We start from the raw sequence: 19,711 nt of genomic DNA on the forward strand, positions 1-19,711 counted from the left end.
GAATTTTACACAGAATTTGTGGCAGAGAGGGGTTAAATGAGTTGACCAAGGTCACAAAGCAGGCGAGACACAGAGTTGAGAATAAAATCACTGTTTCCTGGTCTTTTCCTGTATTTGCTCTACAACACTTCCTTGTAAATATAATACAACTGTAAAACCCATTTCAGTGTTCTTTGCATAGCTAATTTAAACCAACATCTCTTCCCCCACCTAAATTTAATAGATCTATATTTTCACTGAGGAAAACGTCAGTTTATGACATTACTTTCTCTTTAAGGCCATTTATAATATTATGATACATTACTTAATTTGACAGATTTTTGAAGATGCCACAAGATTTGTTCACACTCAAATTTGTTTCCTCTAATTAGTATTTTCAAAAGCGAATAGACTGTATTATCCTTTAATTACGGATGTTATACACTTTTTTTTAAAAAGGCAGGATTTTTTCCAAAATTTGCTTTTATAATTATGTACACTTCCATTAAGATTGCAGAGTATTGTCTCAATAAATGGGAAGCATTTACTAGTGAGAAGACTTTTTAAATGTGCAGACAGTTCTGCATATTAAAAAGCAAAGCAAAAGGCAAAGCTGTACTTCTCAAAGCCTTCTGCATCTACAGAATATAAATATTAGTTAGTACATCTAGTATTTAAGTAAGACAATCACAAAAGGATTTGGGCTAATTTAAAGTCCTCTTACCTAGGTTCCTCTCTCCCAGAATCCAATACACTGGTTCATTCCCCAGGTGTTCAAGGAGATTCTATACTCTCATCTTTCTTTCCACAAAAGAAGACTCATGTGATATGAACCTGATACATGATATATCCCCTCCTTGATCTGGGATTTTAGAACCACTCTACAGCAGGTCTTTTTAATCAGCGTCACCAATTCCCAGCTGTGAGGCGAGGAGTGTGAGAAAAATCCAAGAGAATTTTGAACAAGCAAGGCACTTACAAAGCTTCACTGTTCAATTGCACTGCATTTCTTGCCTCCTTTCCTCCTCTTTCTGGTGTCGTTGGATGGAAAGCTCTTTGGTGTGGAGACAGTTTCCTAGTTTTCCTTGGTAAAGCATCTAGTCCACTGCTGAAGCTATTTAAATCATCATCATCATCCACCTATTCCTCCAACTCTCTAAATCACTATCATAAACAGTGAAGATCTCAAAGGGAAAGTGGGGAAAAGATTTAGAGGGCATAGTGAATATTAAATACTTTCTAAACATACTGTAAGATGTTGCAAACGTAACCAGAGACATTCACTGGCCACGTGTCTTGTATGGAGGACTCTCATATAGAACTAGGAAAGAAAGTAACTGCTATACACAGTCTCATTGCAGCCACTTTTTGGCAGATTCAGCACCATTCTGGAGTCCCCTGTAAAACAATACTAGAGTAGATGGATTATTGGTGGGAACTGAAGTACTATCACTGTAGCAGGCATTCAAAAAGAGGTTAGATAAGACTCTTGTGGGAGTGAAGTAGGGAAAAGTTCTGCATGATGTGTAGTGTCTGGCTACTTGATGAGTCTTTCTCATCTCTTAATTTCATGATTCTGTGTCATACCAGTTTAGCAGAAATCCCACCACTCCTTTTTCACTGTAAGCTTCATTTTATTTTCTGACTAGACTTAAAAACAGAGGCTTGGCCTTTAACAACCCATGATTCTTTTCATCAAAGTACTGATTTTGTTCTGAAATGACCCCTCTCCAAACAGCTCAGCAGCATACTGTGTGTTATTTGTGGTCACTCTCCACTGCACAGGTGGCTGCATTTCAATGAAGCTAGCTGTAGTCTCTGATGTACTTTCAGCCCCTTGGGATTAACAGTGCTGTACAAATGTTAGACTCTATAATATCAGTGTGAAACAGTAACAAATTCAGTTAACTTTTGCTGAGCTCAAAAAGACTGGTTGTCTTCTGTGTTTAGTTATAATTAGGTGTTTATTAACATCACAGTATTGTGAAGGGTGTGGCTAGAATGATGGTACATATTAAAAACAAGCAGTCCTGTAGCACCTTAAAGGCTAACAGTTTTATTTATTATATAATGAGCTGTTGTGGTAAGACACACTTCATCAGGTTCTTACCTATGAAACCTCATCACCTAATAAATAAAATTGTTAGTCTGTAAGGTACTACATGACTGCTTGGTTTTTTGTTTTTGTTTTTTGTGAAGCTACAGACTAACACAGCTACACCTCTGGGTACATATTAAACACCTTTATATCAGATTTTCCCTAGCTCAAGCAGATGGGGTTTGTTTTGGTTTGTTTTGTTTGTTTGTTTGTAGGATATTTTTCATAGTCTTTCCATTCTAGGTCACTGGCTTAACTCCTACTCAGGTCAGCAATAGCTAGAAGTCATTATCCTTGGATGGCTCTTTGGTAGCCTTTGTGAAATGTTTGTTCATTAAAGATTCCTGGAGGTAGCCACTTACAAATATCTCCTCAGTTGAGGTTCCTGGGCTAGATTAGTGGCATTCACATCAGAGAGAGGTTAAGTCCCAGAAGTGATAGGGAAACTGAATTATTCGCTTTTGCTCAAGAAAAGCTTTGAGGTGCATTGGTGGGCTAGTGAGGGAAGGGTTGTGTTTGTTCCATATGCATTTTGTAATGTCTGTTTGGGCCATAGTGTTGTCAGTCCCATATCTCTCACTGACACTTAAAACCTCCAAAACAAGCCCACATTTCTGTTCATATTTTTTTGAATTTGCCTCTTTACCACACAGCATCAGAGCTTTGCAAATGCACAGGCAGATATAGGGCCACTTTTATCCTTGCCATGAGTAAGTGCAACTACACTGACTTCAGTGACTTTAGCTGAGGTGACTTTCATGGAGCTCCATCTGCTTATGCCAAGTGAATTTGCCTCACGTAGGCTGCGTCTACACGTGCACGCTACTTCAAAGTAGCGGCACCAACTTCGAAATAGCGCCCGTCACGTCTACACGCGTCGGGCGCTATTTCGAAGTTAACTTCGACGTTAGGCGGCGAGACGTCGAAGTCGCTAACCTCATGAGGAGATAGGAATAGCGCCCTACTTCGACGTTCAACGTCGAAGTAGGGACAGTGTAGACGATCCGCGTCCCGCAACATCGAAATTGCCGGGTCCTCCATGGCGGCCATCAGCTGGGGGGTTGAGAGACGCTCTCTCCAGCCCCTCAGCTCACTGGTGGCCGCGTGGAGCGGCCCCTTAAAGGTCCCCTCCCCCGCCCTGACTGCAGGAGGCTGAGGCAACGTGCAGGCTCCTGCCTGCACCCGCGGCGAGCCTGCACAGCCCTCAGCCCCTGACACCGGCCATGCTGCCCAGCAGCCCCCCCAGCCCCCCCAGGGGACCCCCCCCAAGGGCAGCCAGAGCAGCCAGGGCAGCCAGAGGGCCACGCAGTCTGGGAAGCGGCAGCGGGGCCCCTCTTGGACGGAGGCCGAGATGCAGGACCTGCTGGGGCTCTGGAGCGAGGAGGAGGTGCTCCAGGTAATGGGGAGCAAGAGGCGGAACGCAGATGCGTTCGCTCGGCTGGCCGACGGCCTGGCTGCCCGGGGTCACCCTGCCCGCACTCCTGACCACGTCCGCAGTAAGGTCAAGGAGCTGCGGCAGGGTTATGCCCAGGCCCGGGATGCGGCCAGCCGATCTGGGGCCGCCCCCGTCACTTGCCCCTTTTACAGGGAGCTCAGGGACATCCTGGGCTCCCGGCACACCTCCTCCCCTCCGGCTACCCTTGACACCTTGGCTGACGAGCCCCAGCAGGCCCTGCAGCCAGACTCCGCCCCGGAGGCAAGCCCCGCACCCCGGGGGCCCCCCCCGGAGGCCATCCCCGGGACATCGCGGCAGGAGGAGGAGGAGGAGGAGGAGGGGGGCTCCTCCTCCGCAGAATCCAGCCTGCAGATCCTCCTCCTGCCATCCCGGAGCAGCAGCAGGGCCTCCGACCCCCGGGGATCTCCGGACCGTGGGAGCGGACCCACAGGTAGGTACCCTTCTCTGGTGGACACCCCGGGGCTGGAGGGGCGGGGGGAACAGAGATGTGTCCAGGGCCCCCCACACGCTCACATGGCCATGGCCCCAAGGACACTAGGGCCATGGCCCTCACAGCACTGCAGCCATCAGCCCCTGCCCCCCACCACCCTGCATGACAGTGCCATGCCCCATCCCCGGGCCAGGGGGGAGCGGAACCTCGAGGGGCCCCCGGGCGGAGGGGGTGGGACACCCCGCAGCAGCAGCATGTGATGGAGTGGGGGGAGTGCCAAAGGGAGACTCAGGCTACATATGAGCCACCAGAGCCGAGGAGCTCCCAGGGCCAAAGGAGGATCCTGGCGCTACAGCTGGCAGGTGACACCTCTGCCCTGAGCAAACAGGAGGGAGGAGCCGAGCTGGCTTGGAATTGGGGGGCGAGGGCGGGGGCCACAGGTAGAGGCTAGGGGAAGGGAGAGCTGGTAGGCAGCCAGCCAGAGGAGGGGGAAAGCTGCATCCCAGAGGGGCCCCACTTGGGGTCTTCTCCCCACGACGGGTTGGAAGGACTGTCTCTTCCGACAGCTGGTGCTGTCACTCCTGCCAGAAACTGGCCATCTGTGGCCTAAGAAAGCTCTCCTGCTCTCAGACCCTGTGGGGTGAAGTGAGAGTCGCTCCCACCAGGGGACGGGGTGCAGGGCAGGGGGACCCCTGAACCCCATCCATCACAGCAGCATCTCCCGGGGACGGGGATGGGGAACCTGCAGCACAGGGCGGGGGGGACAAAGGCCACGGCTCGGGGCCCACACTAACGCCTGTCTCCATTCTTCTTTCCCCCCTCCTCTCCTGTGTCCTGCACCTGCACCTGCACCATCCGAAGGACCGGAAGAGAGCACCGGCGAGGCCTCGGTTGTCCCGGAGAGCCCTCCGGGACCCTCGCTCCAGGGCAGCCCCTCGGCCGAGGAACGACCGGCCCCGCGGAGGGCCAGATGGCGGACCCCGCGCCTGCTACCGGTGTCGGCCACGGACCCCCAGCTGCTGGCCATCCTCCGCCGGCAGCTGGAGGTGTCGGAGCAGCACCTCCGGCTGCAGGAGCAGGTGCTGGCCTGGCGCAGGGAGGCATGGGGGGCCTATATGGAGACCATCAACCAGCTGGTTGACTACCTGGCCCCCCATGCCGCGCCGGCCGAGCCACCGCCCGCCATGCCCGCTCCTGCAGCCCCACCACCAGCTGCTCCAGCCGTCGCCGGGCCGTCCGCCGTCGCCCCACCACCTCCCCGCGAGAGCCACCGCGCCGAGGGACCCCTGGAGCCACCCGAGACTCGCCGGCGCCGCTACCTTCCGGTGGAGCCCGCTCCCACCCAGCTGCGGACCAGACTGCAGGCCCGGCGGAGCTCCCGGCCGGGCACGCCCAGTGCTGGGCTGTAGGGGCGAGGGGCCCGGGACGTGGCCCCCCCCTTGTTGGACAGACTTTTGTTGGACTGCTTTATTTTGGTGCCCCTGTTTGCCCCGTCCCCCCTCTGTAAATAGTTCGCCCCGTTCTCCTCCCTGCTTTTCTTTTTTGTTGATGGCGCACAGTTCTCTGCTTTGTTGTTGTATATTGTTTTATTTGTGCACATCTTGCTTTTGTTGAACGTTTGTCCCTCCTTTTTGGTTTCTGTTTCACATATTTATTTATTTACCAAAAAAAATAAAATTCGTTAAGACAAAAAAAACATTTACGTTCACCCACAAGTTCGTGCTGTCATTTCTCCTGGACAAGTGCGGGGGGGCGGTGGGGTGCTCCATGGTGTGGGCGTTGGGGCAGGAGTGTGGGGGAGGAAGGGGCGGGCAGTAGGGGGCCTGGCCAGAGTTCACCCCACGGCCTGTTGCTCGAAGTGGGCCCGCAGGGCCTCCCGGACCCGGGTCCCCTCTGGGTCCACCTGCCGACTGGGGGCAGCAGGTGGCTGCACGTGTGCCCTGGCGGCCTCCGCGGCCCAGCCCTGAAGAAAGCTCTCCCCCTTGCTCTCCACGAGGTTGTGCAGGGCGCAGCAGGCACCCACAATCTGGGGGATGTTGTTGGGGCTGGCATCCAGGCGGGTCAGGAGACATCGCCAGCGTCCCTTGAGGCGGCCAAATGAGCGCTCCACCACCTGGCGCGCACGGTTCAGGCGCTCGTTGAAGCGCTCCTGGCTGGCGGAGAGGTGGCCCGTGTAGGGGCGCATGAGCCACGGCCGGAGGGGGTAGGCCGCATCCGCGAGGATGCAGAAGGGCATGGTGGTGTCCCCCAGAGGGATCTCCCGCTGGGGGATGTAGGTCCCCGCCTCTAGCCAGCGGCACAGGCCCGAGTTGCGGAAAACCCGGGTGTCGTGGGTGCTGCCAGGCCAGCCCACGTAAATGTCCTGGAACCGTCCCCGGCTGTCCACCAAGGCCTGCAGGACGACTGAATGGTAGCCCTTCCGATTGAGGTATCGGCCGCCACTGTGGTCCGGGGCGCGGATGGGGATGTGAGTCCCATCCAGAGCCCCGAAGCAGTTGGGGAAGCCCAGGGTGGCAAAGGCGGCGACAGTGGCCTGTGGGTCCCCCAGCCTCACGAGCCTGTGCAGGAGCATGGAGTTGATGGCACGCACGACCTGCAGAGAAAGCACATGGGACAGCCCCAATGAGGGGTGAGCAGGGTGTGCGTGGCCCTGCCCTGCCCAGGCCCCCCTGCCCTGCCCTGCCCTGGCCCCCCTGCCCTACCCTGCCCTGCCCTGCTCTGCCCTGCCCTGCCCTGCTCTGGCCCCCCTGCCCTGCCCTGCCCTGGCCCCCCTGCCCTGCCCTGCTCTGCCCTGCCCTGCCCTGCTCTGGCCCCCCTGCCCTGCCCTGCCCTGGCCCCCCTGCCCTACCCTGCCCTGCCCTGCCCTGCCCTGCTCTGGCCCCCCTGCCCTGCCCTGCTCTGGCCCCCCTGCCCTACCCTGCCCTGCCCTGCCCTGCCCTGGCCTGGCCTCCCCCTGTGGGTTCTCTTACCTCCATGAAGACAGCCCCAACGGTGGCCTTTCCGACACCAAACTGCTGCCCCACGGATCGGTAGCTGTCCAGGGTGGCCAGCTTCCAGACAGCGATGCCGACCCGTTTCTCCACAGGGAGGGCACGCCGCATGGCAGTGTCCCGGTGCCTGAGTGCGGGGGTGAGCCACTGGCAGACCTCCAGGAATGTCTGGCGGGTCATCCTGAAGTTCCGGAGCCAGTGGTCGTCGTCCCACTCCCCAAGCACCAGCCGCTCCCACCAGTCGGTGCTGGTGGGGTAGCTCCACAGCCGCCGGCGTGTGAGGCGGGGGGTGGAGCGGGGTGCTGCAGGGGTAGGGGCTGAGCCCTGCTGCCCTGGGGGCATCTCCTCCCCTGGGGCAAGAAGGTGCTCAGCTGCCCCCAACATGGCATGAGCCAGGGCAAGCCCTGCTCCTGCCGGGAGGGCTGGGTGGTCCTCTAGCTGCTGCTGCTGCTGCTGCTGCTGCTGCTGGGGGTCCATGACTGCGGCGCTCAGGGTCTGTGTGCCTATATGGCTCCTCAGACCGCGTGCTGTGCAGGCTGAGTGTATGTGGGAGGGGCCCTTTAAGGGAGCGGCTAGCTGTTGCCCTGGAAGCGCTAGTCCGCCCATTGACCCTGTCTGCAGCTGTGCCTGGCATCCCTATTTCGATGTGTGCTACTTTGACGTGTAGACGTTCCCTCGCTGCGCCTATTTCGATGTTGGGCTGAGCAACGTCGAAGCTGAACATCGACGTTGCTGGCCCTGGAGGACGTGTAGACGTTATTCATCGAAATAGCCTATTTCGATGTTGGCTGCACGTGTAGACGTAGCCATAATGTGATATTGTTGACAATATGGCCTTGGTTCACCATTTACATCCCGCGAAAAAGGGAGAATTGCTTCGGTCTTAAACACACTTGGCTGCCACTACTGCCTATGGTTAGAGAGTGGGTGTTAGGGCTTTTTAATAAGTTCTAGTCTGTCGTCTGAAAATGATTTTCAAAGTACTATTTGTTTCTTATATGTATTTAAGTGATTAGATATGCTCTCAGAAGCTGCGTCTACACGTGCACGCTACTTCGAAGTAGCGGCACCAACTTCGAAATAGCGCCCGTCGCGGCTACACGCGTCGGGCGCTATTTCAAAGTTAACTTCGACGTTAGGCGGCGAGACGTCGAAGTCGCTAACCTCATGAGGAGATAGGAATAGCGCCCTACTTCGACATTCAACGTCGAAGTAGGGACCGTGTAGACGATCCGCGTCCCGCAACGTCAAAATTGCTGGGTCCTCCATGGCGGCCATCAGCTGGGGGGTTGAGAGATGCTCTCTCTCCAGCCCCTGTGGGGCTCTATGGTCACCGTGGGCAGCAGCCCTTAGCCCAGGGCTTCTGGCTGCTTCTGTGGCAGCTGGGGATCTATGCTGCAGGCACAGGGTCTGCAACCAGTTGTCAGCTCTGTGTATCTTGTGTTGTTTAGTGCAACTGTGTCTGGGAGGGGCCCTTTAAGGGAGCGGCTGGCTGTTGAGTCCGCCCTGTGACCCTGTCTGCAGCTGTGCCTGGCATCCCTATTTCGATGTGTGCTACTTTGACGTGTAGACGTTCCCTCGCTGCGCCTATTTCGATGTTGGGCTGAGCAACGTCGAAGTTGAACATCGACGTTGCCGGCCCTGGAGGACGTGTAGACGTTATTCATCGAAATAGACTATTTTGATGTCGCAACATCGAAATAAGCTATTTCGATGTTGGCTGCACGTGTAGACGTAGCCAGAATGGTCCTGTTGTGTCTGAATGAATATATACCTGAGGTAGTCCACTTGGTAGGACAGAACAGTGGCTTTATTCACACCAGAGAAAGTGCATTAGTTAAAGTAGATCCTGCTCTTCTTCTGCAGTATGGGCAGATGTTCAAAGCCTAAAACAGTTCAACAGCCAGGAGTTATATTTGCAGAACAAATGCAGTAAGTTTCGAGATGTCACTGCAGACATCTTGGACTGTCCATTGTTTTGACAATTAGAAATGGAATTTTCCTTATGGAAAGTCCTATAATATTTATTAGTGAATAGCCTTTCTATGTCCAGGCTTTTAAACTAATCTACAGAATTCTTTAGATAGACTTGTATATTGAATTTTGTTGTGTTAGAGTAATTTCTAAAGACCCCGCTCAAATTCTCTGGAATGCTGTTGACTTCATCTTTATACAATTCTACATAGTTTCCTATGATAGCGATCCCCAGAATGGACAATGAGAGCATGGAATTCATAATGATAGTCTGAAGAGTTAATGAGAGTCATTTTTGAGTATCTGATTCATTTGCAATGTTGTGTTATATTTATTATTATATATGTTTGTTTTTATCAAAAACAGTAGCTATCTTTGGAGCTCCAAACACATGGACTATGTCTTGCAACGTACGCCTCAAGGAATGACTGTGACAGCAAGCTGTCCATGGTGACGAAAATGACAATGATCTTTTCTTTTCTCTTTCTTTTATTAACTCCAGGTGTTCTCTGCCTGCCAGACAGTCTCAACCTTCACAAAGACCAGCAAAGGTCAAATAAGCCCGGAGAAGTACAGATGTTTAGCCAATCTGAGTTAAGGACCATAGAGCAATCCTTGCTCGCTACACGGGTGGGAAGCATTGCTGAACTCAGTAAGTGCAACATCATTTATGTTCTTTTTTTATCCTTACAGTAATACAAAAATCCCTCGTGTTGCATGTTTCTATAAAACACAGGCTGGACCCTAGGAGTGCTGTCAAGGAAGATTTCTTAAACAGTGGGAAGGAGGGTCTTACTTGCTGCACAGCAACCCCACTCACTGGCCACTTTAGAAGCTGATGACTGGTACAAGGCCTAGGAAGAAAAGTGGGTGAAGTGTGTAGCTAATACTTACAAACATACAAATAATGCCATTTAGAATTTCAGAAGATCATTCATCCCCATGCCCCTTCTTTCCCTTCCAGGGGAGAATAAATAAAATAAAACCTAGGGAACAAAATTTAGCTGCCTGGAAAATAAATGATTTGTTATTAATCATAACACTTTTGGGACAATGCAATGAGCTGCTCTACCTGTCACTATTCTAAAGCTTTTATTTCAGTATAAATAAATTCTGTGCAATTTCCTGAACACCGCAGATGTGTTTGGTTCGTAAGAAGCAAATGCTCTGTGAATCCTAATGCAATACACAAATTCAGGGGTTTATGGTGTGGGTTTTTTTCATGGGGATTCCTTGAAGGCAGAAACCTGGTATCATATGTTTACCCTGCGGTCTCAAAAACTCAGCTGTTTAGCTGATTTGGTAGCATTATGTGTAATTGTATGAGCGCAACTGTGCACTGAAGAGTTGTAGCAGCACATTCCAAGATAGTATGTGTGGTGGGTCGATTAGATGGTGGCTCAGAACACAGGCAAATTATTTTTCAGGGATGTATCTGGGAAGAGGTGCCCCCAAGCAGGATGGATTAATTTAAATCATAAGTTAAACCACCAAGTGGAACACCTCAGTTTAAATCATCCATTTTAACCAACGCTTCTGTTGTAGGTCAGTTATTTTCTAATAGAAGCATGCAGTCTCGTTGTTTGGTATAACAGTTCAACATGCTGATTTGCAATGGAATAGAGCTATTACATAGATCTGATACTTCTTTCTACTACCTAGGAGAATATCTGATACCTACGTACACTTGTAAGTAGAAGCGTGCACTATAACTGCCTACATTTATGTAATCTACTATATATTTTAATATTTTCAGGTTTTTGATGGTATATTTTAGTATAGATATGGAGATATGTACATCTCATAAAACTGGAAGGAACTTTCAGAGGTCCTGGAGTCCACTCCCCTCCCCTCTCGGCAGGACCACGCATCATCCCTGACAGATTTTTTTTGTTAATCTATTTTCCCCAGACTCCTAAACGGCCTCGTCAAGGATTGAGTTCACAACCCTGCGTGTATAAGTATGTTAGAAAATGGTCACTGATATATTGCTTATTTACTAAATAAGTAACTTTTTGGTCATGATTTGTGTCAAGCTGTATTAGAATAGTAACCAGAATTTAATTAAATCCAAAAAGCAGCATATCAAATTTATTTTTATAAAAACAAACCGTTAATTTTTTGGATGCATAAACTTCTCTTATCAAAACATGTCTTAACATTTACAACTATAAGGCGTATTAAGCATAGGGATTAACTGTAGTCAGAATATTAAACTGATTATTTCATGTCAGCCTAAGAAAAATTTTCAAACACACATAAGTGAAAGGGACTTAAGTTCTTTTTTTTTTTTTTTTTAAGTCTCTTTAAAATGAGATCTGCTCCTTAGGTACTTTGGCTAACTCGTTGGATGTGTCTACACTAGCCCCAGACTTTGAAATGGCCACGCAAATGGCCATGTCGAAGTTTACTAATGAAGCGCTGAAATACATATTCAGTGCTTCATTAGCATGCGGGCGGCCGCGGCACTTCGAAATTGACGCGCCTCGCCGCCGCGCGGCTCATCCTGACGGGGCGGCGAGGCGCGTCAATTTCAAAGTGCCGCGGCTGCCCACATGCTAATGAAGCGCTGAATATGTATTTCAGCGCTTCATTAGTAAACTTCGACATGGCCATTTGCGTGGCCATTTCGAAGTTTGGGGCTAGTGTAGACACAGCCATTGTGCCATATTTACAAAGTCTGACCTCAAAAGTTAAATGATTCTTTCACAGAATCTCTTTCACAGAGGTTTATGGAGTCAGCATGTTTATATATTATTTAAATATTTTAAGAAAGTATAAGAAATTTAGGCCTCAACATATTAGCCGTATCTACATTGGGCCAAAATTTCAAAAGTGCTGCATTTTGACCGTGCGCAACGCATCTACACAGGGCCTTTTCAAAAGGACCCTGCAAATGTCAAAATCCCCTTATTCCTATCAGCTGATTCTGACGTTTGTGGGGTCCTTTCGAAAAGGGCCCTGTGTAGATGAGCCGCACATGATCACAACGCAGCACTTTTGAAGTGCCACTGCTGGCAGTATGCTAATGAGGCGCTGAATATTTGTTTCAGTGCCTCATTAGCATTCTCTGATTTGACCATTAGCATGGCCCCTTTGAAATTTTGGGCAAGTGTAGACACAGCCATTTTGTGTTAAATTCATATCTCTTTGTAAGCAGGGTTATTTTAAAAAAGAAAAAAACAAATGATTTAAATAACAAACCCAAAAAATTGATTTAAATGAAAAAAACCATATTTTAAAATAATTTTTTTTTATCCAGGCTGCCCTTAGGTCAATGAGAATTGTGTAAGGATATATGAAGACAGAATCTGGAGCCTCAAGCATATTGATAGAAATCAAAGAGATTTTCTAAGCCAGTGCATCCCCATACTTCAATGTGCACACATGCTATAGAACATGGTTTCCCAAACTGAGGGGGTCATGAAGAAATTCCGGGCAGGCCTCGGGGCAACCCTGCCCCCTCCTGTCATTCCCCCCACCCAAAGAAAAATCTGGCCTTTGCTTCTGGCTCTCAGCCCCTGACATTTTACATGGGTGACCCAGCGCAGCCGCTGTGAAAAGCAGGCAGCCGGCGAAGACCCACATGGAGCTATCTGCCTCCTGCAAAGGGGAGTGGGTGTGGGTTGGGGAGGGGAGAGGGAGGAGAAGAAGGATGAGGTTAGATGGGGGCTGGGGTGCCTGGCTTGTGGGAAGGGGATAGAGTGAGTAGGGGACTGGGGGTGCCTGGCTTTGGGGGAGGGGAGGGGAGAACATAAGAACATAAGAACATAAGAATGGCCATACTGGGTCAGACCAAAGGTCCATCAAGCCCAGCATCCCATCTGCCGACGGTGGCCAATGCCAGGCGCCCCAGAGAAGGAGAACAGAAGACAAGTGATTTATCTCCTGCCATCCATCTCCTGCCCTTGTTATGAAGGCTAGGGCACCATACTTTATCCCTGGCTAATAGCCATTTATGGACCTGACCTGCAAAAATTTATCAAGCTCTTTTTTAAACCCTAAGGTTTAAACCCTAAGGAGGGGCTTGGGCAGTGGGGCTTGCAGGGCTTGGGTGGCCGGCTTGGGTGGCCAACTTGTGGGGCTTGAGCAGTTGGCCCTGGTATTGCAGAGCTTGGGTGGCTCAGGCTGGCGGGTGGGTGGCTGGCCCTGGCAGTGCGGGGCTCTGTCAGCTTGGATGGGTGCCTCTGGCAGCACAGGGCTCAGGCGGGTGGGCAGGTGGCGCGGGCAGCTCTGGCGGCTGGCACGGGGCTCAGGCAGCTGGGGCTGCACCAGGCACCCACAAGGGAATAAGAAAAACTATTTGTGCTTATTTTTAATTTCAAATAACATTTTTGTATCAAGTTTGTGTTTATTTTAAATTACAAATTGAATTTTTTGTTGAAGGGGGGTTGGATGATGGTAAAGAAGAGGTGGAGGAGATGAGGGTTTCTCAAAAATCAAAATGGGGGGTGTGATGCTAAAAAGTTTGGGAACCACTGATATAGAAGAAGACTTAGTAGTAATGGTAAGGACAGAGAGAGAGAGGGAATATTAGTAAGTAAATACCATACAGATTACAACAAGAAGTGCTGTGGCACTTTATAGACTAACAGATATTTTGGAGCATAAGCTTTCGTGGGCAAAGACCCTCTTCATCAGATGCATGAATGTGGGGGGGTGCATCTGATGAAGAGGGTCTTTGCCCACCAAAGCTTATGCTCCAAAATATCTGTTAGTCTATAAGGTGCCACAGGACTTGTTGCTCTCGAAGATACAGACTGACATGGCTATCTCTGAAATACAGGTTATGGTACCCTAGGAGCCACACCCTAGATTTTGTGACAACCTTAAATACACGTAGAATGAGAAGAGGGTGGAAGAATTTCTCAAAATCAAGGAAAGTGATTTTTTTTTAAAACAAAGTAGCTGGCAGCCAAGAAAATGAACATGATTTTTCAGAGTTTATTTACCTTCATCATTAATGTAAGTATCCAGAATAGCTAGCATGCCAAAATACACAGCTGCCAAGGAAGGATGCCTCTTTGTTCTCATCTTTTCTGTCTGGAATCAGGATGCCGTGCTGAGTGAGCAACTGTTGGGTTGCTAATGTCTTTGGGGATAGGAAGAGCAATCTATCTCCCTGCAGGATGATGCTGGTAGACTGAGCCCAGTTGCTGCCCTCTCTTTGTTTCCCTCATCGAGTCACTTTAACATTTGTATTTTTTTTAAGCTTTGCCTCTGTCCCAGATAAAATTTCTCCTCGCCTGAATGTATCACATCTCTTTTGTTATCTAGTCTTAACATTTTTCCATTCCTTTATTCCCTCTTCCTGTTTTTTCCACCTCCCTTTTTATGTTCTCTCTCTTTTATCCAGTTATTTTCTTTTTGGTCTCTCTCTCGTATATATTTTTTCTTCTCGTTCAGTTTCTATGAAACATATTTTGTGTCTAGCCCACTCCCCCTTGGCCTATTTTTATTTCCTTTTTACTTTCCTCCCACTCTGCTCTCCCTCTCTCCTTCCTCATCCCTCTCCTTTACGTTGTTCTGCTCTCAATATTCCTGTTCTGTCTAGCACCCCTTCCACCACCCTTGCTGTACCCTCATGTGTTGTTCAATCCCACATGGCTTTTTAGAATTTAGTTAGAACATAAGAACGGATATCTTACCTCATACCAAAAGTCCATCTAGCCCAGTATCCTGTCTTCTGACATTGACCAATGTCCTATGCCCCAGAGGGAGTGACCGGAACAGATAATCATCCAGGCCACACCTACACGAGCGGCTTTTCCCAGCACAACCAAGCTTTGGCCGCAAAAAAATATGGAGTGTCCTTATCGCAAATGCGCTTTGTCGACAGTTCATCGACAAAACTTGGCATATCCGCTGGCAGCGTTATACGTCTCTGCGTTCAGGTGTAAGGCCTCTCTTGACAGTGTTCTGTCAACAAAGCAGCTGTGTAGGTGCTCCAGTGTCCTTTTGTTGAGAGACAGGGCTTCCGGTTCACTGGGCAGCCCTTTGTGCAGAGCTTCCAGTCAGCTGTTCCATTGAGCGAGGGTCAGACAGACTGGCTGCTCTCTGTTGACAGAGCATGATCTGCTTTCATGTGTAGACATGATCTGTCAAGAGAAGTTTTGCTAGCAAATCCCAACAGTAACTTTTGTTAACAACGTCTTGTCGTGTAGACGTGGCCCAAGTAATCCCTCTCTTGCCACCCATTTCCAGTCTCTGACAGAGGATAGGGACCTTTCCTGGCTCCTAATTATCTCACATTGGGTGTGGAAGGGGTTGTGAGGAAGTTTGCTCTCTTTCTTCATGCCATATCCATTGTGTGGATAAACAGAAGATCTCAATCTCCACAGCTATCAGTCCAGACACCCGTCCTCTGGTACGTGTGTGTGGGGGGGAGGCTTTTTTTTCCTGACGGTCCGAAGCCCACCACTTCCAGGAATTCACATAGGCCAGAGGTGATGGATCTTCCTTCTGGTGGGCTCACGTCTCTCTTGCCAGGAATTCTATAGGCCAGCAGCTGCTCCTTCATTTGAGGGCACGTCTCTACTTACAGGTGTATCAACACTCCAGGGGTCAATCTTCCAGGGTTCAATTTAGAGTGTCTAGTAGGGATGCGCTAAATCGAATGTTCAGAGCATCCCTGTCCATCTGTGGAGTAAAGGAAGCTGGTGGGAGTGTTTCTCTCATCAACCTCCCCCTGTGGGAACGGCGCCAAAATTTAAATCCAGGTATGTCGACTCCAGCTACACAATTACCGTAGCTGGAGGTGCTCTAAGATTACCTAGGGATTATAGGAGCACAGGGTGTTCCCGCTATGTCTCCTTGTACTGTGGAATGCTGCCCTGATGTTCCCTAATTCTTGATGAGGGGACGGGAAACAGTGGGCTAGAGCCAGCCTGCCAGGCTAGGAAAATCCATCTCACGTTGGGGAAATTCTTGACTGCTACACTAAGGCAGGTGTCTGGCCCTTTAACAGTATCAAAGCACCACAAAGAGGCTACATGCAGGGTTGCCAAGTGCTGAAAATGATTTATGGACATTACAGGAAAAAATTACGGACAGCCAAACTTTGTTACATACAGACACGTTCTTACATCACATAAACATGGTTCAAAAGTGAACAAATGTTCAACGGCTTTACTCATATGTCACAATAACAATGTTATAAATAAAGCCTACTTACTAGCCACATCAGCATTCTCTGAGTTCTCCACTTTCTGATCATACATTACAGCAGCCACACTATCAACTGTTGCTTTAATAATTTTTCCAGGTCCCTTTTTGATAGTCAGTAATCCTTCCAGCACAGGACTGGCCAGTTGATTTATTCTATTGAAGTGACCTCTCTGCTATGACTTACTGGCAGGGAGCCTGTGCTCGGCCAGGACCCATGGTTCATTATGCCCCACCCCCACCCAGCCGTGGAGATCCTGGCGGAGGTGTAAGTGGCACGCACGCATGCACGCATGCTAAAAGTTGCTGCTGAGCTGACACTAATGGTGCCAAAGAAGAGTTCAAAGGTGGAGAAAAGCAGCATCCACCAGCCAACAAGTCAGAGGGAGCCCCCTCCAGGAGTATTCCCTTCTCTGCCCCAGCCCTGGGACTTGTAGACTCCCTGGAGCCGCCCCACAGCCTGGAGCTTGCCCTGGGGCCAAGGAAGAGGGACTCCTTAGCTCCACTGCAGAGCTCTTTTTTTTTTCCTGACAGTTAAATGTTTTTACCAATTTTATAGAAAGGCCCAATTTTAGCTCTTTTTTACTCACTGTCCGTGAATTTACTGGCAGTTGTCAACTCTCACTAAGTGAGGGCCAGGGTCTAGCCCTAAAAGTTTTCTTCTCTTCAGATTTAGAGCAGAAAGCTGCTTCTGGCTTATTCTGAGTCAAGAGATGGCCAGTTTACATTAATTTCCCAGGAGGGGAAATTGTTCCGTGCAGGGCTACTTGGCATACCAAGCTGTGTACGTGGAGTTTTTTATTATTATTCAGGGTGTTAACCACAAGCAGTTGAAGCTTTTATTTCAGGCTGGGATTTTTTGAAAATGTGGCTGTGAATCAATAGCACTAGAAAGCGAAGATGGAGCTTTTTAGCCTTGAATAATACTTGATTTTCTGTGGCAGACATATACATGTACAGGAGCATTTCCACTCCTCTTCAGTCTTGAGAAAAGCTTTTCTTTTTACCCTACGAAGATTCCCTACCCCACCCCTTTGGTTTGTTCATTTTACTTTTTCTGTCCTGAACCTATATGCTTCTGAAATAACAAATCCCCAGGAGAATCTGCCGCCTGGTTAAGGATGAAAGGCAAGGGAACCACTCAAGTGTAAATAAGAGCTTTGCCGTATATGCCAATGTTGTGTTTCATTTCCTCTCACCGTGACAGCCAAACAAATGATGAAAGTCGGCATCCTTGCCCATGCCTTTTAATCTAGTCTCCGTGCCTTTGCAATCCGGGGTGGGAGAAGCCGTGTGGAAGCAGTGCTACAAAGTGTAACTGTAAACAAGAGGTCAAACCCAAACGTGGAAACAAAAGCTAGATGAAAGGTGTTTGCATGGGGGTTAAAGCAGTTACAGTGGTTAAAGTAAAGTAAATTTCTTACTGGTACTGTTATATTGCTACCACTCCCTCCTGGGTGGGACTCAAGACAGGGGCTGGGGGGTGCGATAGGAAAGTAGCTGTAAGAAATTTAGGTGTGGGGTGGAGAGCCGGGGCTCAGGGTAGGGGGGAATGTGTGTATAGCGGTGCAGGAAATGGGGCTGGGGCATTCAGAGCAGGGGTTGGGGTGGGAGGTACAGGAATCAGAGTTGGGAGTGTGAGAATAGGCTGAGGGCAGCAGGCTGGTGTGTGTGTGGAGGGGTGTAGGAATCGGGGCTGGAGGGCACACAAGAGAGGGCTGGGATATGCATGGGGCCAATGGCACACACTGCGGGGGGAGGCTAACCCTCCACGATTCCTACCCAAGCTGCTTGTTACTTGCTCTTCCCCTTCCGTCACTGCCGGGGAGTGAGAGGAAAGCTCACAGTGTGGTTCGACACTCCTCTGCCCCCTGCCTGCACCAGCCAGCAGGGAAACGAAGGCAGGTGAGCTGTGTACTTTCCTCTCACTTTCTGGCAGTGACGGAAGGGGAAGACTAAGCAAGAAGCAGCACCAGTAGGAACAGGAGGGACTTCACCTCCCCCTGCCTTCCCTAAAAGGTGCCCAGCAAGAGAGGCTTGGCGGGGGGGCTGTTCTGAACTGGTGGGGGCTTTCCCCACCCAGCCCCTTTCGCCTGCCTCCTACTTAGCATGGTAGCCAACAGGAAAACGCTGGGAACCCCGCTGGGAGCATGTCCCACCTCCTTCTGCAGCCAAGCACTCCAGCCAGCTCATACCAGTGCAGTGCACCAGGACTCAATCATCTTACTTTTGCTTTCGGGTGACTGACTCTCTGGTGTTCACTTTTACCTGCGTCGTACATGTTGTGTGTATTTAGTGTCAGCATGATGGTAACATTTGTCAGGTGTTTAATCAAACTTTAAAAACCCACGTATCACAGTGTTCCCTCAGTATTTCAGCTTCTTTCCCTGCTTCTTTTCCTTCTTTCCTCTTTGCCATGTTCACATTTTATCCTCCCTGTGTAAAAAATAAGTCAAAGAAGCTGGTGACATTAATGGGGTGTTTTTATTTCGCTACACATTGGTTGAGAAAACTAAGAAGGACAGTGTCCTGGTTACAGAATTAAATGCACTGCTGTGCCTGAGGGAGATACTCAGAAAGACCATGAAGGCGTTCGACCTCATGCCCTTACCTGTTATAGCCAACTGACCAAACACAAATTGGATGGATCATCAGCCTGCTTACCTGGGAGGCTCTGGCTTATGTATTTCCACTCCTGGAAAATGTCACCCCCACCTCTGGGACCATATGAGGACTTGGTTCAAGCTATGGCAGTGATCTTCCATGATTCAGGTTGTGAGGGTACTGTCACTTCTGCACTTGGGGAGTTGCAGGGATGCCAGCCATTTGCTTACTGTGCAGTGGCGTCCTAGTACTTGGTTGTAGGCACTGAATGGAATGAGGCCATGTGACTCCATCATTTCTGGTTTGTCCTAAAGAAAGATATGAAAGATGAAGTGGCATGGGTGAAATCCCCACTTTGGCCTGAGCATTTTCCTTGACCTATACACCAAGCTTTACAGCTTCCTGACTAAACACTGCCAAGCAAAAAAGATAGTCCTCCTGACTGCAGCAAACCCTGCTGGCTCCAGCCCTCCACTTCCTTCAGCAGCCCAGACCAAAGCTTGTTTGTTGGTATTTTGGTGATGGGCAGTCAGTGTCTAACTTACCTCCAACTCTCTTTCCAGCACCCTCCCTGAAATCAACCTACAGGTGCTGGCAAATTTGGGTGCCTCAGGCAATTTAATGGATCTGAAGTTTGCCTGAGCAAACAAAATCCCCACTTGGTGCAAGGACTCCCCCAAGTTAGTGCAGCCCATAGACAGCTCATACCATTTGTTGAGAATGGTTATCCACCAGCTGGCATTCTTACAGGAAACTACCCTTCTAGGACACCAAGAAATCCTTCAGTGTGGATTAATGTGTGCACTGCATTCATCAGTTGTCTTTGGCATTCCCTGTTTTATCACCCATGTCCCTCACTTCCATGGTAGTCAGGCATGGTACAGTTTGCCTCCCTCTTTTGCCAACAGTCCTGTTTCCTGAGAGCTGACCCGAGATCAGCAAACCTTTGAAGCTTGCTTGATCTTCCAAAGAATTCGCAGATATGAAGAGAAGATCCAAATCGACGCTGGCAACCC

General features: G+C 49.6%; 1 protein-coding gene across 1 annotated transcript in view; it reads left to right on the forward strand.

Annotated features, from left to right (window-relative positions):
- The window catches only part of ABTB3 (ankyrin repeat and BTB domain containing 3), a 287,791-nt gene that overhangs the window by 164,009 nt on the left and 104,071 nt on the right, over positions 1–19,711 (forward strand). The window contains exon 2 of the mRNA XM_075008047.1: positions 9,430–9,579. Within this exon, the coding sequence (XP_074864148.1) occupies positions 9,430–9,579 (150 nt within the window). The remainder of the gene's footprint in view (positions 1–9,429; positions 9,580–19,711) is intronic.

The sequence above is a fragment of the Carettochelys insculpta genome, chromosome 1 (assembly GCF_033958435.1).
Source record: "Carettochelys insculpta isolate YL-2023 chromosome 1, ASM3395843v1, whole genome shotgun sequence".
NCBI classification, from domain to species: Eukaryota; Metazoa; Chordata; order Testudines; family Carettochelyidae; genus Carettochelys; species Carettochelys insculpta.